This window comes from Cucurbita pepo, chromosome LG17, assembly GCF_002806865.2.
Source record: "Cucurbita pepo subsp. pepo cultivar mu-cu-16 chromosome LG17, ASM280686v2, whole genome shotgun sequence".
In the NCBI taxonomy this organism is placed as follows: Eukaryota; Viridiplantae; Streptophyta; class Magnoliopsida; order Cucurbitales; family Cucurbitaceae; genus Cucurbita; species Cucurbita pepo.
The window spans coordinates 6,113,531-6,130,506 of record NC_036654.1 but is presented as its reverse complement, the minus strand read 5'-3'; the positions used below and the strand labels follow the sequence as shown (position 1 = coordinate 6,130,506).

General features: G+C 38.2%; 4 protein-coding genes across 4 annotated transcripts; 1 reads left to right on the top strand and 3 right to left on the bottom strand.

Annotated features, from left to right (window-relative positions):
- Positions 1 to 545: 545 nt before the first annotated feature.
- On the bottom strand, positions 546 to 1,691 carry LOC111778934 (60S ribosomal protein L19-1-like). Its single transcript, XM_023658947.1, has 4 exons — positions 1,532 to 1,691; positions 1,036 to 1,349; positions 895 to 956; positions 546 to 817 (listed from the first exon to the last, which is right to left on the bottom strand). The coding sequence occupies exons 1-4, from the start codon at positions 1,674 to 1,676 to the stop codon at positions 793 to 795; spliced, it is 546 nt and encodes a 181-aa protein (XP_023514715.1). The 5' UTR covers positions 1,677 to 1,691; the 3' UTR covers positions 546 to 792.
- A 301-nt stretch (positions 1,692 to 1,992) lies between these two features.
- LOC111778933 (60S ribosomal protein L19-1-like) lies at positions 1,993 to 3,836 on the bottom strand. Its single transcript, XM_023658946.1, has 5 exons — positions 3,655 to 3,836; positions 2,903 to 3,025; positions 2,407 to 2,720; positions 2,266 to 2,327; positions 1,993 to 2,188 (listed from the first exon to the last, which is right to left on the bottom strand). Exons 1-5 carry the CDS (start codon positions 3,764 to 3,766, stop codon positions 2,164 to 2,166), a joined length of 636 nt encoding a protein of 211 aa, XP_023514714.1. The 5' UTR covers positions 3,767 to 3,836; the 3' UTR covers positions 1,993 to 2,163.
- Positions 3,837 to 3,859: 23 nt separating this feature from the next.
- Positions 3,860 to 16,891, bottom strand: LOC111778813 (60S ribosomal protein L19-1-like). Its single transcript, XM_023658788.1, has 4 exons — positions 16,882 to 16,891; positions 4,937 to 5,110; positions 4,185 to 4,307; positions 3,860 to 4,002 (listed from the first exon to the last, which is right to left on the bottom strand). Exons 2-4 carry the CDS (start codon positions 5,046 to 5,048, stop codon positions 3,860 to 3,862), a joined length of 378 nt encoding a protein of 125 aa, XP_023514556.1. The 5' UTR covers positions 5,049 to 5,110; positions 16,882 to 16,891.
- LOC111778931 (large ribosomal RNA subunit accumulation protein YCED homolog 1, chloroplastic) lies at positions 5,493 to 8,152 on the top strand. Its single transcript, XM_023658945.1, has 3 exons — positions 5,493 to 5,573; positions 5,881 to 6,441; positions 7,702 to 8,152. The coding sequence occupies exons 2-3, from the start codon at positions 5,888 to 5,890 to the stop codon at positions 8,108 to 8,110; spliced, it is 963 nt and encodes a 320-aa protein (XP_023514713.1). The 5' UTR covers positions 5,493 to 5,573; positions 5,881 to 5,887; the 3' UTR covers positions 8,111 to 8,152.
- Positions 16,892 to 16,976: the final 85 nt, after the last annotated feature.

The window sequence follows — 16,976 nt, the reverse complement described above, 5'->3', positions numbered from 1 at the left end:
AAGAATAAAAAAACCTTTGTATGTTTACAATCTAAACTTAAATAACTTTTAAAAACCTATTTTCGATTTTAGAATTTATAGAGTTAAAATATTTTTCTCATAAGAATTATGGTAAATAGATCGTGGGAAAACAAACATAAATTTAAAAAATAAAAAACAACAAATAAAATGGTTATCAAATGAGAGAGCATCTAAACTATAAAAACCCCTCTAACTTCAGTGCCTTTCAGTATCAATGGAGGTTCCGGGTCGTGAATATTCAAGAAAATCTTGAATAATCATTTAGTGTAACTCTCCAGATCCACCGCTAGCAGATATTGTCCTCTTTAGGATTTCTCTTTCGGACTTCCTCTCTAGGCTATAAAACGGTCTGCTAGGGGAAGGTTTCCACACCCTTATAAAGAGTTTTTGTTCTACTCCCTAACCAACCTCGGACATCACATCACATTTAGATTACAGGTTAGTTCAGAACAAGAACAAGATTGGCATACTAGAAGAGATGAGAAACGGAAAAACTGCAAATTCAAAACCATGTAGAACTCACCTTTGATCAATCAATATGGCATTTAATCTTCAAATAAATTCCATTCAGCAAACACGGTTGACAAAAAACAATGAACATAAACTAACAAAATTACCAGGCTTAAAATCCTTGGTGTCTTCGACATGATGAAGTAACAAGGTCCAAACTGAACAAAAAAGCTGCAAAAGCCCTCCTCAAAACACTACTACTCTAGAATAATGGTGCCATCAGAAGTAAACCTTCCCCTATGATGCTCCTTTGTAAAATTCTCACTTCTTCGATTTCTTCGATGGCCTGCACATAATGAACCGATACTTAGTATCTCGCAAAATGAAGATAGATTTACATAGATTATCACGATTGATGCTTACTGAGTAGATTGAGCAGCAGGTTGGGCTGCCGATGTCGCGGGTGGTTGTTTCTCCCCAGGTCCCTATAACATCGAACAAACACGAATTACAACAGCATAGAAGGTACAAACATTACGTTGGTAATAGTCAAGAGTTAGAAACCTGTGCCAATCGTTCCTCCCTACGAGCAAACTTCCTTTCCCTGCTGGCTTTGTTCTTGGCCCTCTTAGCCTCGAATTGGTCTGACAATGTCTTCTCTCTTGCCTTCTCGGCCTTCGACTTGTGGATGCTCTCCATCAACACACGCTTGTTCTTAAAGACATTACCCTTAACTTTCATGTACATGTCATGATACATATGCTTGTCGATCTTCTTGGATTCTCTATATTTGCGGAGCAATCTCCTGAGAACACGCATTCTCCGCATCCAGAGGATCTTGGTCGGCAACCTTGCCTCCCTGGTACCCTTTCTCTTACCTGAATAAGGTTTAAACTGTGAATTTTAGTACAAAAACAGAATAGTGCTCATCAAGTTCTTGACTTTGTGTCTAAAAGGGCAAAAAACAGTGATAAATGCACAGGGAGTACTAAAATAAGATTAAACACCATAAAGCTTCTCTATAATATATACATAAATCAAGGCTTCAGAAGAAAAGTACCATATCCAGAGTGTCGACCCTTTCTCTTAGCCTCTTTCATACGGCGTGCTCGAGAACGGGAGTGGATCTTGGTTGGCTTCCTGATGACGAAACCATCCTTGACCAACTTCCTAATATTTTGGCCTGTACTCAACAATCCAGACATTAATTAGCAACTGAGTCACAAACAGTATTATTTGTAAATCAGGTACGAAAGATCACAAAATGACAACATTTTTGCTAAAAATCAGTAGTTACATATCAGTAATAACATATTAAAAATAAACATTGCTCCCGACAGAAGATAGAGCTTGTGGAATTTGGAAGTGTAACAAGGCGTAAAAGCGATACAAACTCCATGGCGAAAGTGCCTTCCTCGCTATGCGAAGAATCTGAGAGGAAATAGTTTTTTAAAACGTAAACAAATCACAAAAATTTTGTTCAATAACAGCNCAAACACGGTTGACAAAAAACAATGAACATAAACTAACAAAATTACCAGGCTTAAAATCCTTGGTGTCTTCGACATGATGAAGTAACAAGGTCCAAACTGAACAAAAAAGCTGCAAAAGCCCTCCTCAAAACACTACTACTCTAGAATAATGGTGCCATCAGAAGTAAACCTTCCCCTATGATGCTCCTTTGTAAAATTCTCACTTCTTCGATTTCTTCGATGGCCTGCACATAATGAACCGATACTTAGTATCTCGCAAAATGAAGATAGATTTACATAGATTATCACGATTGATGCTTACTGAGTAGATTGAGCAGCAGGTTGGGCTGCCGATGTCGCGGGTGGTTGTTTCTCCCCAGGTCCCTATAACATCGAACAAACACGAATTACAACAGCATAGAAGGTACAAACATTACGTTGGTAATAGTCAAGAGTTAGAAACCTGTGCCAATCGTTCCTCCCTACGAGCAAACTTCCTTTCCCTGCTGGCTTTGTTCTTGGCCCTCTTAGCCTCGAATTGGTCTGACAATGTCTTCTCTCTTGCCTTCTCGGCCTTCGACTTGTGGATGCTCTCCATCAACACACGCTTGTTCTTAAAGACATTACCCTTAACTTTCATGTACATGTCATGATACATATGCTTGTCGATCTTCTTGGATTCTCTATATTTGCGGAGCAATCTCCTGAGAACACGCATTCTCCGCATCCAGAGGATCTTGGTCGGCAACCTTGCCTCCCTGGTACCCTTTCTCTTACCTGAATAAGGTTTAAACTGTGAATTTTAGTACAAAAACAGAATAGTGCTCATCAAGTTCTTGACTTTGTGTCTAAAAGGGCAAAAAACAGTGATAAATGCACAGGGAGTACTAAAATAAGATTAAACACCATAAAGCTTCTCTATAATATATACATAAATCAAGGCTTCAGAAGAAAAGTACCATATCCAGAGTGTCGACCCTTTCTCTTAGCCTCTTTCATACGGCGTGCTCGAGAACGGGAGTGGATCTTGGTTGGCTTCCTGATGACGAAACCATCCTTGACCAACTTCCTAATATTTTGGCCTGTACTCAACAATCCAGACATTAATTAGCAACTGAGTCACAAACAGTATTATTTGTAAATCAGGTACGAAAGATCACAAAATGACAACATTTTTGCTAAAAATCAGTAGTTACATATCAGTAATAACATATTAAAAATAAACATTGCTCCCGACAGAAGATAGAGCTTGTGGAATTTGGAAGTGTAACAAGGCGTAAAAGCGATACAAACTCCATGGCGAAAGTGCCTTCCTCGCTATGCGAAGAATCTGAGAGGAAATAGTTTTTTAAAACGTAAACAAATCACAAAAATTTTGTTCAATAACAGCAATTTCCTATGCAACTCAATGATATCATCTCCTAGCAATCTACTGCAAATCATTCAGCCAAGGGATTAACTAGCGTTTCAACTAACGACGACGGAAACAACATAGTATAATTACCATAACCAAGAAAAACAACAAGGAATCACAGTTCCAGACTTAACCTAGAGCAAAATTTTCAGATCCGAAAACGTATTTCATCTAGAAAACCTAAGGGACACAGAAAAATCTTCAGATCGTGAAATCAAAAGAACAGAAAACTTCAAGCAACAACATGGAGATTGAACATAGATAGAATCTAAGTGAACATAGATGGAGAAAGCGTACGAGAGTTCGCCATGGAGATTTCGTTGACCTCATTGGGATCGAGCCAGACCTTGCCTTTCCCGCACTTGAGGACACTGGCGGCGAGCCGCTTCTGGAGCTTTAGCGAAACCATTTTTTCTCCTCCCTTCCCGGCCGCTTGTTGCAGAGAAGATAAGCTTACAAAGGAGAAAAGGAGTGGCCTTCTAGGGTTTTAGAAGTGACCAATTTATTGTGGGCCTCGACCCAAAAACAAAATTAAAATTAAAATTAAAAAAAAAAAAAAAANGAGCAATCTCCTGAGAACACGCATTCTCCGCATCCAGAGGATCTTGGTCGGCAACCTTGCCTCCCTGGTACCCTTTCTCTTACCTGAATAAGGTTTAAACTGTGAATTTTAGTACAAAAACAGAATAGTGCTCATCAAGTTCTTGACTTTGTGTCTAAAAGGGCAAAAAACAGTGATAAATGCACAGGGAGTACTAAAATAAGATTAAACACCATAAAGCTTCTCTATAATATATACATAAATCAAGGCTTCAGAAGAAAAGTACCATATCCAGAGTGTCGACCCTTTCTCTTAGCCTCTTTCATACGGCGTGCTCGAGAACGGGAGTGGATCTTGGTTGGCTTCCTGATGACGAAACCATCCTTGACCAACTTCCTAATATTTTGGCCTGTACTCAACAATCCAGACATTAATTAGCAACTGAGTCACAAACAGTATTATTTGTAAATCAGGTACGAAAGATCACAAAATGACAACATTTTTGCTAAAAATCAGTAGTTACATATCAGTAATAACATATTAAAAATAAACATTGCTCCCGACAGAAGATAGAGCTTGTGGAATTTGGAAGTGTAACAAGGCGTAAAAGCGATACAAACTCCATGGCGAAAGTGCCTTCCTCGCTATGCGAAGAATCTGAGAGGAAATAGTTTTTTAAAACGTAAACAAATCACAAAAATTTTGTTCAATAACAGCAATTTCCTATGCAACTCAATGATATCATCTCCTAGCAATCTACTGCAAATCATTCAGCCAAGGGATTAACTAGCGTTTCAACTAACGACGACGGAAACAACATAGTATAATTACCATAACCAAGAAAAACAACAAGGAATCACAGTTCCAGACTTAACCTAGAGCAAAATTTTCAGATCCGAAAACGTATTTCATCTAGAAAACCTAAGGGACACAGAAAAATCTTCAGATCGTGAAATCAAAAGAACAGAAAACTTCAAGCAACAACATGGAGATTGAACATAGATAGAATCTAAGTGAACATAGATGGAGAAAGCGTACGAGAGTTCGCCATGGAGATTTCGTTGACCTCATTGGGATCGAGCCAGACCTTGCCTTTCCCGCACTTGAGGACACTGGCGGCGAGCCGCTTCTGGAGCTTTAGCGAAACCATTTTTTCTCCTCCCTTCCCGGCCGCTTGTTGCAGAGAAGATAAGCTTACAAAGGAGAAAAGGAGTGGCCTTCTAGGGTTTTAGAAGTGACCAATTTATTGTGGGCCTCGACCCAAAAACAAAATTAAAATTAAAATTAAAAAAAAAAAAAAAAACCTTTACGTAATTATGCTGTAGGGTTGGAGATTGAAGGATTCATCGTTCAGATTTGATACCTAATTATCTCGACATTCACACATATGAACACAAGTGGTTCTCATTCATATATTTTTTAGTAAAATTTTGAGACGCTTTGTTTGTATAGATATCAATTGCAATCAAAATTTTCTTAATTATCTTATTTTTAGTATTGCTCTCATTTAAATGTGGTATCAGTTCATTAACTTAGTGCACGGCTCGTTTGTGATAAGGAACTGAAATAAAAATACGCTATAAATAAATACAATCCTTCCTTGATTTTAGCCACCGGATAAATCTTTTTCCGCAGGGAGTCGCCAAAATTTCCTTCCTCCACTTCCGCGACACAGGTGCTTTTCGAATCTCAGACCCACCTCTGTTTTCTCTGTTCTAATGTAGTTCTTTCACTAATCTACTTTACGTATCTGGAGTTTTTCGTGATGATTATTATGTTCAAATTGTATCACAAACTGTTCGATGAAATGCGCAACTTAATTAGCCAATTAACTCGTTCGCAGTTTAATCCGACCTAGTTTCTGCAATGTTCTTGTAGGATGGGATTGTTTTCGCTCTACTTCATTAATTGACTAGTTTATATAATTTGTGAGCCACTGTTATTTGTATCTGGATATTTTCTTATCCAATTTCTATGTGCAGTGTCCAAATGTCCGCTGTATTCCCCACATCAGCCGTAGTTTCCAATGGATTTATTAAGATTGGCTGCTTGAAATCCAAAGGAATTGCTTATTCCAATTCCAATTTCCGCTTTGTTGCTTGTAAAATTCCAGGGACATTTATGAAAAATATACATCCAAGCTTGGGTGATTCATGTATTAAGCTGAAATCTACTTCCCTAAAGTGTGTGAAACCTACTGATGAGTCCTTTTTTGAAGACAATACTATAATTACTGATTGGGAGGATCAAGAAGGGGAAATTGAAGAGATGAGCTCACCTTGGGAAGGAGCAATAATTTACAAGAGGAACTCTTCTGTTTCTCATTTGGAGTATTGCACAACATTAGAGAGGCTTGGATTGGAAAAGCTTTCGACTGATGTCTCGAAATCTCGAGCATCCGAGATGGGACTATATGTGACGAAGGCTGTGAAAGATTATCCATTTGGAACTCCTGTTCAAATCTCTGTTGATGTTACGAGGAAAGAAAAAAAGCTGAGGCTTGATGGTATAGTTAAGACTGTCATCACTCTCAATTGTTATAGGTATCCTATCTGCAAATTAGCTCCCTATACAACATATCTATTTGTTTGCTTTCAATCAATTTGAACATACTATACTATATACTAAAATGCTTAAATCATCTTAGCTCTGTCACAAGAATTTGAGTGAATGAGGAAGTATCATCTGTTCTAAGTTTTACATAGATTTCCTAGTTTATAACCTCGACTAAATGGTCGGAGGTTCAAATTCTCACTCCACATGTTCGACTGAAAGAAAAATGTTTGACATAGGTTTACTCATTCATTTGTAACCTTCCTTTTGTTGGATGGGTTTTCAATATTCATTTTCTTCTATGTATGTGTCGAAGAATACTATGTTATTATTCACACATTTTTTCCTTGTTCAGAAAAGCAACTATATTGCCTATTCAAGCTACTTATCTTCTGCGTTAGATTGCCTTCCATATGATTTCATCAGTTTTAACTTATCAATTACAATTCTAGTTGTTACATTTGATAGGATTTGTTCTATAGGTTTAGAAGCCTAGTTGTTGTTTTGGTTGTTCTCACATCAGTTGTTTTGGTTGTTCTCACATCATGTTGAACTGGGATGAAGTATTTTGTGAGATCCCACATCGATTGGGGAGGAGAACAAAACATTCTTTATAAGGGTGTAGAAACCTCTTCCTAGCAGGCGCATTTCAAAAACCTTGAGGGGAAGTCCAAAGAGGACAATATTTGCTAGCAGTGTGAGGTGTGTTTGGGCTGTTACAAATGGTATCAAAGCCTGATATAGGGCGATGTGCTAGCAAGGAGGCTGAACCTCGAAAGGGGTGGACACGAGGCGGTGTACCAGCAAGGACGTTGGGCTCCAAAGGGGGTGGATTAGGGGGTCCAACATCGATTGGAGAAGGGAACGGGTGCCAGCGAGGACGCTAGGCCCCGAAGAAGGGTGGATTGTGAGATCCCACGTCGATTGGAGAGGAGAACAAAACATTCTTTATAAGGGTGTGAAAATCTCTTCCTAACAAACACATTATAAAAACCTTGAGGGGAAGCCCGAAAGGGAAAGTCCAAACAGGACAATATCTGCTAGCGGTGGGCTTGGACGGTTACATATTTACTTTCTTTGTTTTTTCATCTTACCTCTCTACATCATTTTACTTCTTTCTTTAGAATGTACCATGTTTATCATGGGAAAAAATCGAGTAATATACGATGAACGTAGACTCATAAATTTGTACTGTACCATTTATGCCATTGTCAATGATGTTTTCGACATGCTAATCACCTATGTTGCAGGTGTTGCGAACCCGCTGCTGAATGTGTTTTCTCAAACTTCTCAATTTTACTAAGCCAAGACCCGATTGACGAACCCGAGGTCATAAACGTTGGAGTCATCAACGGGCAGGATATGTTCAAGACATATGATGGATATGGCGACGAAGATGATGAAGAGTCGATTGATTTGGATGATCAACTCTATTTTCCTCTGGGAGAGAAAGAAATAGACATATCAAAGAACATAAGAGACCTCTTGCATCTGGAAATTACTTTGAATGCGATATGCGATGCGGGATGCAAAGGTATGTGTCTGAAATGTGGTATAAATTTGAATACTGGAAGCTGTAACTGTAGTAAGCAGGATGTAAGGAAGAACGATTTTGGTCCTCTTGGAAATTTGAAAAGGCAAATGCAGAAGAACTCGTAATAGTTGAATGCAGATCATGAATGCTGAGCTCATTTACAACCATGCTGTGTTCGGTCACTACGTGCATGTCATGATTGATTTAAACATAACCTATTTATATTCATGTGGGCTCACTAGCCTTAATCATGCCAATCGAGCGAACTTGAGCCAAATGCCAAACTGAGTTGACAAGGAGCCGTTGACTTGATTGAAGCCGGTTAGGAGTTGCATGCGCTGACCGAAGCCAACTAGGGCGTTGCACGGAAGGCGATCAGTTGAGGGAGCCGACGCTTCCTTAGATGTCGGCTAGGAGTTACACGTGCTGACCTAAGTCAGTTAGGAGCTGCACGATGCGCGATTAGTTGAGGGACCTGACTAAGAGCCGCTTCCTTAGAGTCAACTTGAACGGGCCAGTTGAGGGAGCCGACTGGGAGTTGCTTCCTTAGATGTCGACTAGGAGTTACACGTGCTGACCTAAGCCAGTTAGGAGCTGCACGGTGCGCGATTAGTTGAGGTAGCTGACTGGGAGCCGCTTCCTTAGAGTCGACTTGAACGGGCCAGTTGAGGGAGCCGACTGGGAGCCACATCCTTAGATGTCGACTAGGAGTTACACGTGCTGACCTAAGCCAGCTAGAAGCTGCACGGTGTGCGATCTGTTGAGGGAGCCGACTAGGAGCCCCTTCCTTAGATATCGGCTTGAACAGGTCAGTTAAACGTGCCACGTCAGCTGTTGGATCAACTGAATAATGGGCTACGCACATGTAGGCCTGGTGGAAGCTGGACTCTCGTGGGCTGGGCTGGCTAAAAGCTGGCATTCATGAGTGGGCTTCTGGCATTCATGGATCATCTGTGTGAATGTGGGCCATCTTCGCTTGGGCCACGCTTGTAGTCGGACCGAAAACGCACCATTGGGTCGATTATGCAGTGCTGTGCCGAGGGTCTGCTAGTAGACGAATAAAAATAATATTTTATACTAAAAATATAATTTTTTTTATTTAACAAGCTAATATTAAAATATACCAAATTAACTTATTAGATAATAAAAAATATTAATTAATTTATTAGTTTATGCTAATAACATACCTGCCCAATTTAGAAATTTAGTAGTCAAACATTCTATGCTTAGAATGTTCTAAAACCTAAAAAATTTGAGAATCTTTCGGTGGTGTTTTCTAAATATAGTTATCTCATCAAACTATATATATAGGGTTTCATATTATCACTAAAATTCAAGCATCCATTAGCCACTAGCTCGTGCTACTCTTCATCATTTGTGAAACGAGCTTGTAATCCTACAATTTGAATACATTTCACCATGGTCATGGCGAAAGGTTTCAAGCTCTTTCACATCCTTTTCTTAGTCATTGCTTTGCAATGTTGTGTGAAGGTGGGTGCCACTTTTGACGATGTCACCGGTGAGGAAAGACTCGGTCGTCGATTTTCATTTCGTGCCTTTGGAACACCTGACACACAAGCCCCATCAGCTGCTCCGATCGAAAGCATCGCTGAAACCCCAGAGGGGGCTGCGTCGGTCGAAAGCATCGCTGAAACCCCAGAGGGGGCTGCGTCGGTCGAAAGCATCGCTGAAACCCCAGAGGGGGCTGCGTCGGTCGAAAGCATCGCTGAAACCCCGGAGGGGGCTGCGTCGGTTGAAAGCATCGCTGAAACCCCAGAGGGGGCTGCGTCGGTCGCAAGCATCGCTGAAACCCCGGAGGGGGCTGCGTCGGTCGGAAGCATCGCTCAAGCCCCGACCATTGCACCAATTGGAAGTAGCACACAAGCCCCGACCATTGCACCAATTGGAAGTAGCACACAAGCCCCGACCATTGCACCAATTGGAAATAGCACACAAGCCCCAACCGAAGAGTAGGACTGAGGAGTAGCATGGCTATAATAAAGAAAAACCTAAACAAATACACTGTTTTGTAGACAAATTTATTATTTCTATTTTTTTTAAATGCAATGATTTTCCTACCCGTTTTTTTCTCATATTTAATTTTTTTTTATTTTAATTAAAAAATTATAATTTTAATATTAAATGAAACACATTATTTCATTGGATATAATTTTTCTCACATGTTCAATTCATTGGATTTTTGTGGATTGATAATTTGATTGGATATAAGTAGATTGTGAAACAATACCACATGTTCAATTCATTTATGACAAAAATGTTGTCAAATCAATCCATTTAAGAATAAAAGAATACAAAATAGTGATTAATTTGCTACTCTCAATTGCTCCCCATTGGTGTTGGGGCTTGTGTGCTACTTCCAATTGGTGTAAAGGTTGGAGTTTGAGCAATGCTTCCGGCCGACGCAGCCCCCTCCGGGGTTTCGTCGATGTACTCCCCTCTGGGGTTTCAGCGACGCTTCCGAACGATGTACTCCCCTCTGGGGTTTCAACGACGCTTCCGGCCGACGGAGTTTCAGCGACGCTTTTGGTTGACACAACCCCCTTCGAAGTTTAAGCCGATGCAGCCAATGGGGCCGAGTCTTTCTTCACCGGTAACATCGTCAAAAGTGGCACCTACCTTCACATAATATTGCAAAGCAATGACTAGTTAATTTCTAATCCCTAATCACGAGGTTCATTAAGGATAATCATATTTTTGCCTCTCATCCTTTTGATGTGTAATAAATTGATAAATTATTTTATTTCATGAACTCAATATTATTCTATACGTAACTCTCGAAAAATTAAAAATAACCAAAATTCTCATGTTCCACCCAAATACGTCCGCCCCAAAGCAAATTAAGGCCGCGTAGTTGTGGTCGCCACCGTCGAAGAAGGAACCCAGAAACATTCTAAAATTTATGTTAGACGTGTATTAATGCATTAATAAATTCATTGGATATGGTCTCACTTAGTAGATAGTGAAACCGTACCATATTAAAAGGAGTGGGCTTCATTTAATATTAAAAATATCATTCTTTAATTAAAAGAAAAAAATAAGGTAGGAAAATCATTCCATTTAAAAAAATATATTGAAATAATGAATTTATCTACAAAAATAGCTATTCAGTTTTGTTTACGTTTTGCTTTGTTAATATCCATGCTACTCTCCATTTCTCCAACTAGTGTCGAGGCTTGTGTGTTACTTCAAGTTGGTGCAATGGTTGAGGCTTGTGTGCTACTTTTAATTGGTGCAATGGTTGGGCTCCCAACCGGCGCAACACCTTCCAAGGTTTCAGCAATGCTTCCGACCGACGCAGTCCTCTTCGAAGTTTCAGGGATGCTTCCAGTCGATGGGGCTTGTGTGTCATGTGTTCCAAAGGTACGAAATGAGAATCGACGACCGAGTCTTTCTTCACTGGTGACATCGTCAAAAGTGGCACCCACCTTCACACAACATTGCAAAGCAATGACTAAGAAAAGGATGTGAAAGAGCTTGAAACCTTTCGCCATGGCTATGGTGAAATGTACTCAAGTTGTAGGATTACAAGCTAGTTTCACAAATGATGAAGAGTATCAGTGGCTAATGAATGCTTGAATTTGTACGATGATAACGTGAAACCCTATATATAGTTTGATGGGAAAACTATATTTAGAAAGAGACTCTTATATTTTGTGGGTTCGAGAGTATTCCAATTTTAGAATGTTTAACTACTTCATTTGAACGACGTAAGAATAATTATATTTTTAAATTAAAAAAAAAAGCCTTTTAAATCATATATTATTTTATTTAAAAAAACACATGGTTTTTAAGGCAAATTTTAAAAATAACATTTTGTCTTTTTATGTTAACATTTTTCTGGGTGTAAAATAGACGAAAAGAAATGAATATATAATATAAAATATTTAAAATGGACGGTATCATCAAAGTCACATTATGTGAGGGATTGGAGAGGAAAACGAAACATTGTTTATAAGTGTGTGAAAACCTTAAAAAACTCAAAAGGTACACATTGTCATTTAAATTGGCCATACACCTCTAGACGCACGTGACCTACTCACATAAGCTCTAAGAACATAGTAAACCTCCATGACATCTATGGATGACTACATTTCAAAGAGAAGATCTGTCGACCTATGACAAGATGAAGAGAAGGATCTATCTATTTTATTTTGTTATTGAGTTAAACCAATGATTAGTTATTACAACAGATAGCTACAAATATTTCATCCGAGAAATGTCTTTGTCATTTGATCTAATAGCATTCGGTTAGATAGGAACAAATTTGATAAATACGGATAACTTTCAGATGGAGTATTAGAACGGAAAAATCCATTAGATAATAAACTATTGGTTCTAAACCATCTTTAGTGATAAATCAACTATCCGAAGTGCTTATGTGGCATAATTCAGACCACCTCTTTTCAAAGAAAAAAAAAGAGAGAATCTGATATGAACCAAGAGACATCAATCATACAATATACTTCAATAAGTATATGAATATGTGAAGTAAATATTGTTGAAATTATCGAAAGATATTTCAATTCATGCCGAAGAATGGAGTTTCATGTTATAAATTTTTTGTGGATTACAATTTAGAGAGTAATTTAGAGTTATTGTATTTCATTAATGTATTTTAATACTTTTTATTTATGTTAGGTTACAATTACATCACGGTTAATTATGACCATTAAGTAGGAATGTTACCATTCGCCTTTAATAGTTTCATTTTGAGACTATATAGAGTTAGAGTCATGTATGTTGTATTTGTAAGTAGACTTGGAAAATACAGTAAAGGAAGCATCTGTGCTTCTTTGGCAATTGACTAAGTTTCTTTGCAATTCTATATAGTATAGGTGGCATGTAGAATCATTCCAACTCGACATGATCAATCTTGGTTGTGGAGTGATTCAAATCTCAATCATTGCCTTAGATAATCATTTAAGCTAAACATGATCGATCTTGCTGATTCGAATCTCAGATTCTCAAACAATGTTCTTGTCTTGAGATATTCGATCAAAATCCGTTCCATACTTGAGTTGATTTTCATATCAGAATCATAATATAACAATAATATATTTTTATCACAAACCCTTTAATATAGTAAAATATACCCATATAATTTTCTCGTTATTTTAATATGAAATATAATTTATAAATTCATTGGATACATTCTTTTCTTTCACCTATTGATTTCTTCTTGACGAGTAAACTCCTATCCCTTCTTTCACTGAACTAGGTAAAGCCGCTTCTCCTATTGATTGAATGGACTCTCCCCTGAACATTGAATGCTACTGATTGCATGGACTCTCCCTTGAATGGACTCTCCCCCTGAACATTGAATGGACTGGACTCTCNATCCCTTCTTTCACTGAACTAGGTAAAGCCGCTTCTCCTATTGATTGAATGGACTCTCCCCTGAACATTGAATGCTACTGATTGAATGGACTCTCCCACTGAACATTGAATGCTACTGATTGAATGGACTCTCCCCGATTGAATGGACTCTCCCCCTGAACATTGAATGGACTGGACTCTCCCCCTGAACATTGAATGGACTGGACTCTCCCCTGAACATTGAATGGACTGGACTCTCCCCTGAACATTGAATGCTACTGATTGAATGGACTCTCCCCCTGAACATTGAATGAACTGGACTCTCCCCTGAACATTGAATGCTACTGATTGAATGGATTGAATGGACTCTCCCCTGAACATTGAATGGACTGGACTCTCCCCTGAACATTGAATGCTACTGATTGAATGGACTCTCCCACTGAACATTGAATGCTACTGATTGAATGGACTGGACTCTCCCCCTGAACATTGAATGGACTGGACTCTCCCCTGAACATTGAATGCTACTGATTGAAAGGACTCTCCCCCTCGTAAACTATAAGTCTCGCTGCTTGGGCCCTTCCCCTCGTAAACTATCAGTATGCTTCGTTCCTTGCTTGAGAACCGCTCACCCCTTCTATGACATTTCAAAAAATTTTTTTTTTCATAATTGTGTGATCCTACGTATTTAAATTAAATAACTATCAGTATGCATCAATTGAGAACCGCTCACCCCTTCTATTAGGCCCGATTTTAAGAACTAAAATAACTAGTATGCATCAAAAGGTGCCCAATTCTTAAGGAATACAATTTTATCCACAAAGATATCTTATTTATATAGATAGAAATTTATGTCTTTTTTCTAAAATAGGTTGCTTAAGAAGGAAGCACTTCCATGTTCTTGATTGTGACTAATAATGAAAATTTCATTTTCATTCAAATTTAGAAGTGATTTGATTGGTATGGTCCACAATTAATTTTCAGTGTTTAATGGGTTGATTTCTTGATTCATTGATCCAACCCTAACCCCTATCTTGTCCGTCTCAATATTGATCCAAACTCTAATTTTGGCCTTAGGCATTCTTATGTTTGAGGTTGTTCGAGGGTTCGGTGATATATGAGATCACATCTAAATCTACACCTCAACTAGCAATTTAGATTATTAAAATAGAAAAATAAATCTAGAATTGATTTTGTTGTTCCAACGAAAAAATAAATTAATTGACCATTTAAAATTAAACACAATAATATTAGGACAAAATCTGAATTTATTGATAGGAAAAAATAGTAACATCATTCCATTCAAGAATCATTCCATTCAAGAAAAAGGAATAACGAATTTGTTTACAAAATAGTAGTTATTCAGTTTGGTTTAGGTTTTCATGTGCTCAATGCTACTCTTAATTGCTCCCAATTGGTGTGGGGGCTTGTGTGCTACTTTCATTTGGTTTACTGGTTGGGGTTTGAGCGTTGCTCCCAACCGGCCCAGCACCCTTCGGGGTTTCAGCGATGCTTCCACCCGGCGCAGCCCCTTCGGGAGTCGACGCAGCCCCTTCGGGAGTCGACGCAGCCCCCTCGGGAGTCTCAGCGATGCTCCCACCCGACGAAGCACCCTCGGGAGTCTCAGCGATGCTCCCACCCGACGAAGCACCCTCCGGAGTCTCAGCGATGCTCCCACCCGACGAAGCACCCTCCGGAGTCTCAGCAATGCTTCCACTCGACGCAGCACCACCCGATGCAACACCCTCAGAAGGTGCAGCCGCTGGGACTTGTGTGTCTTGTGTTCCAGATGAAAGATATGAAAATGAACGATCAAAATTGACATCACCAGTGATATCGCCAAAAGTGGCACCTACCTTCACGCAACATTGCAAAGCAATCACTAAGAAAAGGGCATGAAAGAGCTTAAAACCTTTCGCCATCGCCATGATGAATTGTCTTTAAGTTGTAGAGTTACAAACTCGTTTCACAAATGATGATTATTAGCAATGATGAAGATGTGAGTGTTTGAATTTTTCTGATAATGTGAAACCATATATATAGTTTTACGGGAACACTATATTTAGCACAGACCACCAAATTTAGAGAGGCTCTCAAATTTTGTGTATTTTAGAGTATTCCAAATTTAGAATGTTTGACTACTTATACGTATTTTTAACTATAGATTTAATATTTAATTTGCATCATAACTCAATTTTTAGGTATAAAAATTACAATTATTTTGTATTATCTAATAAGTTTATTTGTAAAATTTCTATATTTTAAAATTAGTTTAGTAACTAAAAAAATTAAATTGATATCTTTTAGGCTAATTCCATTTTAGTTTATGATCATATTTGGACTTGAATTTTCAATAAATCTTTGAATTTATTATTTCCTTATCATTAATTTTTTTTGGTAAAATAGTAATAATAATTTTAAATAAAAACATATAATTGCTCTGTTGATAGGTAATAAATTGATTATTATTTTATATCATAAAGTCAATATTGTTCTATAATATTGTTGTAGAAGTAGCGGGTAAAAAGCAAGCTCGAAAAGGCTTGTGTCGCCTAAATAATTAGTCTTTCAGACTTTTTTTTTTAAGAAATAATTATAGAGATCACTGGGACATGTTGGCATGCAAGTACTTTCTGTAATTTTGTATCAGAATACAAGGTATGTTATGAAAAATTACGAAAATACCCCTAAGTTAATATTTTTATGATGCACGTTGTTTTTAATTCTCTATGTTGTGCAAGAAAAGAGGATACGATATTGGGATTTGTGCTCCGGAGTGATTGATGAATGTTTTCTCCCTATTAAGCTTGCATGAATTATGAAAAATTACGAAAATACCCCTATATTAATATTTTTACGATGCATGTTGTTTTTAATTCTCTATGTTGTGCTAGAAAGGAGGATACGATATTGGGATCTGCGCTCCCAAGTGATTGATGAATGTTTTCTCCCTATTAAGCTTGCATGAATTATGAAAAATTACGAAAATACCCCTATGTTAATATTTATACGATGCATGTTGTTTTTAATTCTCTATGTTGTGCTAGAAAGGAGGATACGATAAAGGAGGACGATATTGGGATCTGCGCTCTCAAGTGATTGATGAATGTTTTCTCCCTATTAAGCTTGCATGAATTATGAAAAATTACGAAAATACCCCTATGTTAATATTTTTACGATGCATGTTGTTTTTAATTCTCTATGTTGTGCTTCTCTATGTTGTGCTAGAAAGGAGGATACGATATTGGGATCTGTGCTCCCAAGTGATTGATGAATGTTTTTTAAGCTTGCATGATTGATTAGATTATGAATTCCGTGCTTTAAGTGATCGATAGAATTATCTCTTTAACCAAGCATGCATAAACGAACCAAGTTAAGTTTAGAGTGCTTGAGTTAGAGCTCCTAGAAAGTGAAGTAGCCCTGATGAGTTCGTTTCGAATGTCCTGAAAATGTGAAATGAGATTTAAGCTGCCTAGACTCTCTAAAAACCTAGTTAACCTTCATGACATTTGTGGATGACTAATTGTTGTGTTGTTTAAGCCCTAACGAACTATTCATGGTACTTGCGTTGATAAAAGGTTTGGAGGCTTGTGTGCTACTGTTGGCTGTTGCACCCTCGGGGGTTTGGGTTTGAACAATGCTTCCAAACGTTAC

What these genes read in the sequence shown, in the direction of transcription:
- LOC111778931 (XM_023658945.1), top strand. Translation starts at nt 5,888, where the DNA reads ATGTCCGCTGTATTCCCCACATCAGCCGTAGTTTCCAATGGATTTATT. An exon ending in ATCACTCTCAATTGTTATAG is followed by an intron (nt 6,442 to 7,701) that starts GTATCCTATCTG and finishes CCTATGTTGCAG; the next exon opens with GTGTTGCGAACCCGCTGCTG.
- LOC111778933 (XM_023658946.1), bottom strand. Translation starts at nt 3,766, where the DNA reads ATGGTTTCGCTAAAGCTCCAGAAGCGGCTCGCCGCCAGTGTCCTCAAG. An exon ending in AATCTCCATGGCGAACTCTC is followed by an intron (nt 3,026 to 3,654) that starts GTACGCTTTCTC and finishes TGTTGAGTACAG; the next exon opens with GCCAAAATATTAGGAAGTTG. An exon ending in GGGTCGACACTCTGGATATG is followed by an intron (nt 2,721 to 2,902) that starts GTACTTTTCTTC and finishes AACCTTATTCAG; the next exon opens with GTAAGAGAAAGGGTACCAGG.
- LOC111778934 (XM_023658947.1), bottom strand. Translation starts at nt 1,676, where the DNA reads ATGTCTGGATTGTTGAGTACAGGCCAAAATATTAGGAAGTTGGTCAAG. An exon ending in GGGTCGACACTCTGGATATG is followed by an intron (nt 1,350 to 1,531) that starts GTACTTTTCTTC and finishes AACCTTATTCAG; the next exon opens with GTAAGAGAAAGGGTACCAGG. An exon ending in GGGAGGAACGATTGGCACAG is followed by an intron (nt 957 to 1,035) that starts GTTTCTAACTCT and finishes TCGATGTTATAG; the next exon opens with GGACCTGGGGAGAAACAACC.